This window comes from Genypterus blacodes, unplaced genomic scaffold (genome assembly GCF_046128005.1).
Source record: "Genypterus blacodes isolate CSIRO-AG114 ecotype Tasmania unplaced genomic scaffold, CSIRO-AGI_Gbla_v1 ptg000028l_1, whole genome shotgun sequence".
NCBI lineage: Eukaryota > Metazoa > Chordata > Actinopteri > Ophidiiformes > Ophidiidae > Genypterus > Genypterus blacodes.
This window is the reverse complement of record NW_027466841.1, coordinates 2579050-2591443: the sequence shown is the minus strand read 5'-3', so window position 1 is coordinate 2591443 and position 12394 is coordinate 2579050. Positions and strand designations below refer to the sequence as shown.

General features: G+C 42.0%; 1 protein-coding gene across 1 annotated transcript; it reads right to left on the bottom strand.

Moving 5' to 3' along the window:
- Positions 1-335: 335 nt before the first annotated feature.
- On the bottom strand, positions 336-11150 carry gna13b (guanine nucleotide binding protein (G protein), alpha 13b). The gene is made up of 5 exons (XM_076144397.1): positions 10828-11150; positions 7854-8083; positions 7136-7186; positions 6229-6429; positions 336-5930 (listed from the first exon to the last, which is right to left on the bottom strand). The coding sequence occupies exons 1-5, from the start codon at positions 11108-11110 to the stop codon at positions 5559-5561; spliced, it is 1137 nt and encodes a 378-aa protein (XP_076000512.1). The 5' UTR covers positions 11111-11150; the 3' UTR covers positions 336-5558.
- Positions 11151-12394: the final 1244 nt, after the last annotated feature.

Below are 12394 nucleotides of genomic sequence, written 5' to 3'. Positions count from 1 at the left end.
AGTTACACTATACATTACTGAGAAAGAGATCAGTCAATCACACTCGATAGGATCCAGACTAACCACCATTTTGATAACATTGATATTCATGATTTCCGAAAAATTTCAAGGCTTGGAAATCCAAATCCATGACTGTCAAGTGAACAACAATCCTTTTTTCAGTTTTAGAAGAAAAGTTTACTTTTATTGAGGAGTAGAAGATTGAGAGCATAAGTAAAGAAAATCTGACGTGAGAGAGAAGTTAATCTGAAGAAAATGAAACGAGGACATTAAAACGTCTGTGGCAGGATTTGAAAAACCTCATATACAGTATAAACCCTTTTTCTCAGCACAGGCAGAGCAGCTGGAACAGGAGAGGACAAGGCAGTGCACAGGTATATTTGGCAGATAGTTTGTCAGACATGGCTACCTGGAGCATAAGAGGCTTTCAAATGAGGCAGAGAGTCAGAATCCGTGAGATCATTATTTCTAACACAACATGATCCGATGCAGTCACAGACATTGTGTTGCATAGTTTGGACCTAACGGATCCATACTGTTACAGGTACAACATATGTAATCATGTTGGATACACAGAACGCAGATAAAACAACAACATTGGGCTTTATCACAGAAAAGATATTGTTAGAAGGCAAAATTCTAAGGCAGAATACTTAAGTCTTAAGACCCCAAAATGCTTGATACAAAGTTGAACATCAGCTTCCTGAGACCAACTTGAAATATGAGGTGAAAATAATGACCTGGCAAGATAGAAAACCTGGTTGACTGGGGCCCATGTGGGACGGAGCTAGAGGCCCCAGATCCCAATAACAATAACACTTCTTATTTTGAAACACCTGAGAAGCCATATCGGTCCTCAGCTTTTTGAGCTACACGTATCTGAGCATGATGCAGCACGTTCACGGCTGTGCAGTGCGATTACCACGAGAACCTTAAACCACTGAAAACAGTTCGGGGAAACACAAAGAGCTTAGTTTTGTAAAAGAGTTGTAAAAGAAGCTGGGTGTGAACACAAAAGGGAAGGAAAGAAGACACCGACCATGTAGCTGTGGCACTGGTCAGCATTTTCATACTGTATTTACAAATGGATTCACTGTTATCAACGTGATGAGAGAATATAGTGGCCATAAACATGCAGGGCATTGTAAGCAAATACATTTTTTGTGTATTGTGGCGTGCACATCTTTTATCTTTGTGCAGTTGAAGTAAGGGGGGTTTCAAAAGGGTTCATTCAGAGGCCTACAGCCGAGAAAGGGATCAATAACACAACAGTCTTTGTGGTCTACATGCATTCAGCGGACAGCTCTGCAGTCTTTCTGAAAGAAGAATAAATAGGTCACTGCTTGATAACGATTAAAACACAAGTGCATCCTCTTGCCAAATAGAATTCGGCAAAATGTGCCACATTGTTAACCATCTAAATACTCCAAACCAAACCCCACGGTCACAGACATATCTCCAGAATGCCACAAATTCATGGAATTATGCAAAATTGCACACAATTTTTCAATATTCATTCAATGAGGGAAGACACTTGGAACAAAGTGCCTCTGCTTACATTGATCAATAAGTTTAGATACATGATTTTTGTCTTTGCTGTGATTAGTGCAAAAATGTAGCGTGAAACATTAATGAGATTAGATTATTTTCTGAATATACATGACTTGCTTACTTGGTGGATTAGAGGAAGTATGACGATTAATAAAGTGTCTATATATCAGATGAAGGAACACGAATTGCAGAGGAGTGGTTAGTACTGTGACCTCAATGCAACCGGCCCTGGTTCACAAGTTCACAAGTTCACCCAGTTTAAAGATAACATCTGCAGATAATGTGGGTTTTGACAGAAAGACAGGATGAAGTTGAGATTTCAGTTCCATCCAAAAAAAGATAGCTGCATGGCTACATACCACCAAGGTAAGGAAGTGGTTAAAGGTCAAATAGGCTTTGGAAGTTGGAATCCTTAAAGTCCAATGTCTGATAAGCCCCAAGAGTAAAGAGTATTGATTGTAAAGGGTAATTTACAGTCAATAATAAACACAGGACCTTCTGTTCTACATATATAGCTGGTAGAAAAGAGACAATGCGGCGACGACTATGTTGGAATTGACTTCACAAACTAACACACGTTTTGATCTACCTGTTTGTAGGTCTACCGTTCTGTTTTCCCTTTGTTTTTTGGCAGAATGTCTCAAAAACTCAAATACCAAGGGATTTCAGTTCAACTTGGCAAGGGTTGGACATGAGGCAAGAAAGAAGCTTTTTAATTTTGGTATGTAGAGGGTCAGGACCAAAAAACTTCTGTATCTCATGAATGAATGAAGTCTACTATAACCAAATTTGTTGGACATGCAGACTAGTCTTATCAGTGGAGTGTGATCATGGTCTAGTCAATAACCTATAAGTAGAATAACTGTGAGATGGAGTCATAACTGGAGGACTGCTTGGCCATTGGCAGATGCACTGTGACTTCTAGTTCAACAGTTTTTCTTGCAGAAGCGTAAAGTTAAAAGCATTGAGGTGGAAAATCAGCAACTGGGAGAGAGCTCGGAAATGTTCGGGTGATCTATTGCTGAGTTTCTATCCCAAAATTTGCATACAGATTTTGACATTGAATACAAAATGCTTGATGAAGCAAATATGGAACGCATTTTTCAAAATACGCACAAAAGTTAGGTGGATTTCCAACATGAATTGAAGCGTGTGAATCATGTTCTCCACCCAATTTTTGCATTCTATGAAATCAGAGTTTGGTTTGTTTGTACACGGCGGTTTGTTTTATGTGATATTTGAAATATTTGCTTGAATCCTCTTTCAGACCAGGACATAGATAATGACATAATTTAAAGAGGAAGCTGACCGATGGGACAATCTGTTCAAATTTCCTTTAAGGGCAGTCATCAGATGCCAGCATTCATTGTAAATAAACACCAGTAATGCAGATTAAAAAAACAAACAACAATGGCCATACATACAAATCAGTGTCAAATGCAACATTAGCTATTAGAAATCAGCATGATCAGGTACCATTCAGCAAACACACGCAGGTCTGAGACACTCAGTGCCTTTAACATGCACTCAATACTCAGTATTTGTCTGATTAAAGGCAATTGTATTCTTCATAAACATAGCACTTCGGCCATTTCCAACCTGAACCGCATTTACCACCACTTTGACTGAAATTCTGAAAGTTTTGACCAAGGATTCAGTATAAGGTGGAAAATTTTCACTAAACTGTCGACACAACTGACACACACAGAACGATGCTGACTGCAAACCAAGACACCGTGTCGTCAAGAAGCATCCTTAGCTTTGGCTGTGGCTTTTCAGAGTTGAAATACAAACACATTTACAGGCTCTGGTTGCTAAACTTCCATCTTTCCATGTACATGCTTTAACTGCTGCACACGACTTGAGAGATTCTCTTCTCTTCTCCTCTCATTACATCACATGTAGCGCCTATTCAGTGGGTTGCATGTTTGTCCCATGTGACGAGCAACTCTCAACTCTTAACAGAAAAGCCTAAGTGTTTATCATGGGAAAGATAAAAAGTAAGAGCCTAGAGTTTCAGTGTCGTGGTACACACTCTGTAACGGGGACTGAAGGCTCGCTCCAGGCTTCTCACTAGCAGAGGAAACTGCTGGTGGCGATTAATAACTCAGTGATGCCATATTGTCATTTTACTTGTTTGCTTGCTTCCTGTTTGAGATGTTAAATACTTAACTAACCACTTAAAGAATGTTTTAACCCACTCTAATTCCCAGTTGTTGTAGAGGCTTGGTCACACTGCGGGAGAGTTTGTACAAGTGACATTATCAAACAAATTTTAACCGTTTAATTTTTATTTATATATATTACATATATACAACATTATTACTATTTTTATCCAATAATTGTTAAGGTGTCGAACTTGGAAGTATTATTTCTATTGGAGACAAAGTATATTGAGCTACCTTGGATCCAGAGGTACGGAGAAGTAATAAATATGGGATTAATACATAAGTGACTTTCACTCATCCACATCGTGTCCAATCACTCCACAATGTGTGATGGGAAGAAGCGAGCCCAGTGGACATTAAAGCAGAAACAGGACATGCCCAAGAAATCAGCGATGAGGCAGCACACGGGTGCGACACACTGCACGGTCAGGGCTTGTATTTGTTGAGACGATGCGTATTTGAAGGCGCCCCTATAATCACAACTGCAATACTGTTACACACAAGACTTACTGTGCTTGGGTCAAAGTGTTTGTTGGACTTTATCTTGAAAGTCAGTTTGTGCAATCAAACATCACAGGTACTTTTACATTTCAAGCAAACAGCCACACACACACTAGCTCAGCGTGACGGCACTGGGCAGTGTATGACGCAAGGCACAATACAAATAACAGGAGCTATCTCTAAACTTCAGCCTGTGTTGGTGGTAAAATATGGTCCTGGTTGAAAAAGGCCACAGGTTAGACACAGAAGGTCAGAGATTCTTCAGACATGACAATTCATGTGGAAGGGCACCGAGTCATGGTTTAGCTTCGATAGCTACAATTAGTGATTCACAATGTGCCCTGAGAAACAACACAATACACTGCAGCGCTGTGACATCGGCCTCTGCGTCTGTTTGTAGCCCACACATCCAGACTGTAACAGTCAATCAGCAGTTAACAATCCAAAGTGTAAAACACTATAAAATTTAAGTTAATGAAAATGCATACGTACAGAAAGTATATTCATATATTCTTTTAGAAGAAAATGAAAACAAATAAGAACATTTCTATTAAAAAAAAAATACAGCTGAAGGAAGTAGTCAATTGCTCTCAGAAAAGATCAACTTATGTCATCACCATGTCGCAGAGGAAAGCAGGGAAGCAACGAGAGAAGGCAACGGAGCACACACACAGGTTTTTAGTCCTAAAATGTGGAAGTGGGGTTTTCCAAGTATTACCTCATCACATCTGCAATTTTAGACTTCAATTTTTACACAGAAAGCCATCTCTGTAGTTGACATGACTCACATGTGATTCTCTTTTCTTCATCGTTCATGGGGAGTATGTCCCTCTTTTTTTTCACTTTAACAGTCTGGGGAAGATTGATGATGATGAGAGATCTGTGAAGGGAAACCAGGGTGGAGAGAACTTCCAAAAACAGATCCGACTTGCCTTCTAAGGACTCCCGTGGTAGCAGTAGTGGTCAGAGCAGCACAGAAAGAAGGACAGTGTATTTAAGGATGAAATACCTTAGTAGATCCCGACCGCAAAAGTGCACTGAGAGAGTGGAGGGGGTGGGGGTTAGAGGTCATCTGGAGTGGTTTGAAGAATCAGTGGTCTTGTAAGTCACAGTGAACGAGGTTGGTAAGGCAGAAAGCAGGTGTGAGGGTATGGTGGTGGTAGTAGTAGGGCTTTAATACACTTTTACAGTCAAAATTCAAAAGTGAGGAGCAGGTTGAAGTCATGAAGGAGAGGTGGATGGATGGAGAAACGCATCCTGATCTCCTCACTTTGCAGGAAGGAGGGGGCGGAGGCTCATCTTCACCCATCCCCTGTTGTTCATGTCTCCCTCCTCCCCTCACTGCAGCATCAGCTGCTTGAGGTTGTCATGCAGGATGGTGTCCTTGACGTCGCGAAACACCAGTCGGATGTTCTCTGTGTTTATGGCTGTGGTGAAGTGGTAGTAAAGCGGCTTTTGCTGCTGCTCGCGCCGCTTATTACGGAAGCACTCGACTAGGAAGCGCTGGACGTCAGCCAGGCTTCCCAGGTCCCCTGAGAACTCTGGGAAATAGTCCTTGATCGACACCTGCTTCACCTTCTCCTCCAGCAGGTCCGTCTTGTTCAGGAACAGGATGATGGAGACGTTGCTGAACACCCGGTTGTTAACGATAGTCTCAAAGATGTTGAGCGACTCGCTCAGTCTGTTGGTCTGCCGGTCTTCCATCAGCACCTGGAGGTGTGAGAGAGCAGAGATGCATGCTTGTGTTACGCATGACTGCTTGGTATGACAAAGGAATACTGTGACATATCTGACTGAGTCTGTGCCTCGCAATGCACTAAAGAGTTCCATTCACATAAACAGGCAGAAAAGAAACGAGCTTCCTCTGCTTTACCAAATACTCTCAACTACACTACTGCTGGTGACCTCATTAATGACATCATGTCTAGCTGTCTCCTGCACAGGGAATAAAGAGACGAGAACAAACTATCCACAGCCAACATTTACAACTCTTCTCCACATGGCTCACCTGATCGTATTCAGAGGACGAGACGAGGAAGAGAATGGACGTCACCGAGTCAAAGCATTCAAACCAGCGCCGTCTCTCCGAGCGCTGACCGCCAACATCCACCATCTTAAAGGGTACATTTTTGATCTCAAAGTCATACTCGTGGATGCCCTTCGTGGGCTTTCTGGCTAGCAGGATGTCCTGTTGGCTGGGGAGATAATCCTGGAAGCAGAGAGAGAGAGAGAGAGAGAGAGAGAGAGAGAGAGAGAGAGAGGGGGAGAGAGAGAAAGAGATGAACCCGTGAGGCTACTGTCAAAAGGTTTTTCCTTCTGACGTAAAACTTGTGTCAAGTCACGTCGCTTTTCCTTCAAGCCCTTTACACTGAATGTGCAGCAGTGTACTTCGCTGTGGGTCTGGTCGGACCGCAAGTCTTGCCTGAACGGGATGTGTAACGAGATAATTACAGCTCAAAGTGCTTGTTGCAATGGGAAGGACTCGACACAGGGGAAAAGCTCATTCCCAGACAATTATGACAATCTCAGAAGAGTAAACACAATAGTTGGCTGATGTTAACTAAATCAAACGAATGAATGAATGAATGAATGAATGAATGAATGAATGAATGAATAAGATGTGCTTCCCCTGAACCTGACTTAGGCCTCGCAGTATAGCTCAGGATACACTGACACTTCTATGCAAATCTGTTGATATTGGTGCTCACACTTACACTGACCAACATTGGAGACTATTGCTGAGCTTTCATAAGGCGGCCATGTTTGGGCGCGTGAGAGTCACACGCAAGGGCGGGAAGAGATCGCTTTCACTTCTCGTTCCAGTAAACATCAAATGCATCTCTTCCCATCAGCCGTGCGGGGCTGTACGTGGCCTGCGCGGTTGATGGAGACACAGCTATGCGGGCAGCACTTACCGACTGTCCCAGCTTTTCCAAACTGTCCAGGAAATACTTGACCGACTCCCCCTGAGAGAGGGAGACAGAGAGACAGGGAGAGAGAAAGAGAGAGAGAGAGAGAGAGAGTTTAACAGACGACATTTTATAATCAGATTTCCATAGCACTCGCTTTAAAACAACAAGATTAGTTAGAGTACTACCGGAACGATCTGGTAGCCTTGGAGGTCACAGCTCATTATGACTTTGCACAAAACCCGAGATCAACTTCATCTAAAAAAATCATTGATTCATCTAATAATATAGTTGGAACGCAGGAATTTTGCCTGGATATTTCTAGAACATCTGGCTGTTTCTTCATGAGAAGCTATCAGAGGTTTTTTAACCCGTTCACCACACCAGCAGCTCCTGGTGGTGGGCCAATAAGTAGGGGATCCAAATTATTCAACCCCCTTAAGTGGCAAACTCCTGTTCCTTCCTATTTTCTGTAACTGCATGTCCATTTTGTATATAGGATGGTAAATGATGTCATCCAGCAACCCTACACCGATGATATCATACTAACAGCAGTGATGTTATTTGAACCACCAGCTTTACACTGATGTCATCCTACCTGGCTGTGTTTTCACCCATTTCTCATGTATAAATATAAACAAATAGTCATACTTCCAGCAGAATTATTGGTCACACCCAACAAGTGTTTGGTTCAGAATAGTTCAGCCCTCATGCTCGCACTCACCAGCTGGAATTCACGCCGGCGGTCATACGCGTTCTGGATGCCCTGGTCCGCCCACAGGGCAACGATAGAGGGCAAGAAGTGCTGGAAAACCTTGGATTCTACCAAGCCATGCCCATGGGCCATTGCTGATCGTGTGTCGAACGCCATCATGAGTTCCCCGTGCTGCTGGTTGAACGGGTCGCCCCATGGGATGTGTAGTTTCGCTCGGGCGTCCACTAACACTCGGATACCTGAGGGCAGAGGATGGATGGAGAGGGGAAATAAGAGGTGGCATTTAATCAACAACAAAGCAACGTCAGCCGCTCATAGCTCGGGCAATGGGATCGTTCCATCTAGTCCCTGGAAAAAATAAATTAGAGCAGACATAGCCTCAACCAATCACGTACTCCTATTATTCTAAGAACCTACACACACAGACTGTATAAAAATACTATACAGGCCTAGGTTCAATGGAATGACAATTTAATTCCATTTACCTCATCTGACAAATAATAATGACCCTTGTGTGTACAAACGATGCTACCAGGACGTCCTCTGCATTTTAACAAAACTCATTTCAACTGCAGACAAAGTGGTGTCTGTGCTAAGTGACACTGGTGTTCTGTTGAACCACATGTAGAGGAGTCGCGTCCCAATGACTGAAGCTGAGTGCGGCTGCTCCACCTCACAGATCGCACTTCCCTGTTTGCAACAATTCAAAAGGGATGTCATCATAGACAAATAAGGGCTCCTGTACGCTCACAACCTGTGTCACCTATATCAATACAAAATACCAATACAATAAGAACCACGTGGTCAAAACAGTCCAAAGAGAAATACTGCCAAAAATGGCCTTTGCTCAGTTTGGTTAAAGGTTAAGAGCAAGACACTGAACCCCTGAGCGCCCGATGTGCAGGTTGGCACCTTGCACACACTTTTATGACAAGACAGTGTTGCTGAGGAGGGTTCATGAATAATGGATCTCTATGGTTGTAATTACTTGGATCAGGTCTGGGTTAAGTAGACTAGGCCTTTCAGTTTCTGGGTTTGGCTGGTGTCCAGATTCTGCACTTTCCCTTTCGTGATTTGTGGGTGCGGCGTTTTCTTTCACAGTCTGCTGGTTGGATGCCCACATTGTGCTAGAAGCTGGGGAAAGATTTATAGACCGGTTTGGTGCTTTCCATATTGAGACACGGGGGCTATACTTTTGTAGTGTCTCACCGCCAGAGCTGTATATACTGATCTACTCTCAAGCGTGGATGCCAACTCATTCTTGGTTTCTTGTTGGCAGTTCATTTCTTGCAGAGGAAAGCCCCAGGAACTGCTATACGACTGTGGAACCAACTTCAAGGGTGGTGACACAGAAGTGCCGCAATCCTTCTGTGAACTACAACCGATTCCTGAGAGACCAGTTAGCAGCACAGGATATTTACTTCCACACTCATCCACCTTGTGGCCCTCACTCATCCTTCAAAGACGCTCTCTATACCACTCTTGGCTCAGGGGAGTCAGACTGATGCCAGGCCGCAGTCCAAAGCATACAGTCTTAGAAAAAAAACCCACATGTGGTAGAATCCTGGTTAGGAATGCAACGTAAACAGAAAATGCTTGCAGCAGAGAAACGCATTCAATAGAAAACACTGCAAAACTGTGTCATTCAAGGTGCAGAAACATGTCAGTTTGATTGACACACTGGTAGCAATGTAGGAGCGCATAAAGAATATTACGGAAGCAAAGAAAAGGGATCAAATACTATGTTGTTCTTTAATAATGGTATAGGAGGAGACATTTACAAGCAAAATGATTCAATTAATTTGTATACAAAACCTACAATAAGCTTTGGTTTATTTGTGCTTTAACCTGCATACATTTAATAATTAAACAGCTTTAAACTGTATAAACCAGGGGTTGCCAGATAAGAGAGAAATCTATTTATAGTTAGAAATACCAGAGAAACGCATCACACTGTCAAACCCTGCTGTTCCTTTTAGCTACAAATACAAGTAAAACCCAATCAATCGTGAATTTAAATAGCTCAAGTCCCAAAAACGAATCGAATCCTGACACCGTAATCAAGATTCCCAGCCAAACAAAATGCCCACGGATTTCCACCAGGTCACCAACACAACAGCATTCAAAGTGGATGGAAACTACATGCAAATGATGTAGATGACCGAGATTTCCTTACAAACAGTTACTCTTTTAAATAACTCTTTCATTTCTCAAAGATCACTCTCGTTCTCATGTTTTAAACTGACAGCTGTGCTCGTTTCCCTCTGCATCAACCTGTCTCTCCACACCTACAGTCGACCAGCCCCACATGGCAACATCATGAGGGTTCGCTGTGGGTGTGTCCCGCTGCCTCAAAGTCAATGTTGCTAATGTTAAGGGATGGCTACTATCTGCACTAATACCAGCTTTAAAGCCTCAAATTGTTGTCATGGATAAACAAAGACCCACGATGCTTAAATTAATTCAACACCACAGCCAATAACAGTCGAATCTCTAGATACTGCAGACGAATCGTGCGAGGCCACACTTTCCCTTTCACGAAGTCATAAATAGTCAGCAAAGCTCACCAATGTTGTGTTTGGCTTGAAGGTTCTTACCGCTAGAATCTTGAGGTGGTGACGTGTAGTTTAGTTACACTTTGGCTGAATTTGGCGTCTTTTTATCTCGGTACTGACTGAAACTAGCACGTATCGATGCTAACAGTGACGAGACGAAGAACATGACGGCCATGTCAAATAATATGAATATAATGTGCTAATTAAAATAAAAAACAATATCTAGAGTTCTTAATAAACATAAATGACGACACTGGCCCTGTTAACAAACACAAACACCGCTTAGCCACGCTAGCTGAGTGAGATCTCCAATTCGGCAGCTAACATGGCTTCCAACTTCCCAATCATAACTTCCCTCTTAAATATGAAAGCAGAAAACAAGCAAGCGCCGCCATATATAAGACAACGGATGCTCTATGTATTCTCACCTTTTATAACATTACTAAAAATCGTTGCTTTGAAGTCTTCTTTGGCCCTCTGATCGAAGTCCTGCCCGTGGATAATGCGCATCTGCTTGAGGAAAGTGGACTTGCCGCTCTCGCCCGCTCCGAGTAATAGGATCTTTACTAACCGCTTCACATAAGTCTTGTCGCGATATATACACTTATCTATCTCTTTAGATTTCCGCAGCTGCTCTGCCTCGCCGCTTGTGAGAAGACAATGAGGAAAACACACAGATAACAAGGAGCGGGACGGCAGGAAATCCGCCATCTTTGAAACAACTTAATCGATACAGACAGCGCTATGGCTGAACTCGCCCAGCTGCTGATGGGTTCAATGCCCGTAGGAAACTATTAGACTGGTGTCAGTAACATCCAAAATACAGCACAACTACAATAAAATGGAGTAAGATCGTTGTCAAAATGTGGAACTTTAAACTATAACTATAAACATTTGATAGCTGGATACATTTCCGATTCCTATGGCTACAAGTTTAAAAGTATGAATCCAAAAGCTATGACTGCAAAGATTTATGGATACAACTCAACAATTCAGCGGCTAAAAATTCTTCATTATTGAACACGGATTCAGGTTTTTGAGTTCGAAGTGGTCAAAGCTGTTAAAAAACTGTCAATATTGCATCACTGGGGTCACAGGCAAGTCACAGACATCATAGCTCATAAAGTAATGATCGCGAACACACAAGTACATAAACACAACATGAGCACAGATGCATAGTTGCATACATGTGGAATTTTAAAAGATGATATTAATATGAAACAACAAACTTAACTTTAAGTACCTAAATTTAAAGCTACGGTCTTCATGTTACTGATCTATTCTTTTACTATTCATATTCAACTACATTTCGTACGAAGTCATAGTCAATTTCATTTTAATAAAACTGCATTTGTTAACAGAACTATTAAATTGATTAAATTCTTATAACTGACTACTGGATGTCTTTGTTTGGGCCGTATTGATCAATGATATGATGACTTTCTGCAGGACATATTACATCATAGTATCATTTTCACCAAAGAAAATCTTCCTCGGGGGACCAATAGGCCTGCATATCATGTTATCACAATGGACATTTTCCCAACCTCAATGTAAGTGAGTCAAGATCTGTACAATAGCCCTTCTGAATTTCAATTAAATAAAAGTTAAATTCCATTATGAAAACATTCAAATTTAAAAGCCATTTAAAATGTAATAAAACTCAAATCTATCAAAGTCCAAAGTCAATGCTTTGACGCCCTCCAGCGTCCACAGTGAGACATTCACCTGCCACAGTTTCTCAGTAATCTGTGTTACAGAAGTTAATTTAAGAACGGCTTTTCTCTGTAACTGCTGAAGGATGAGCGCAAACGCCTCCTACCACTGATGGTAAATCCGTCCTCTTCTCTTTTTCCTGCCCCACACAGGAGGTGTGCGCTCACCTCTTCTGCCACAGTTATACTTTTACATATATATAAAGATTTGTAATATTCAGTGGATTTTGCACCAGATCTTTCTCTTGACCTCTGATTTGGCCTACATTGTTCTGCAAAT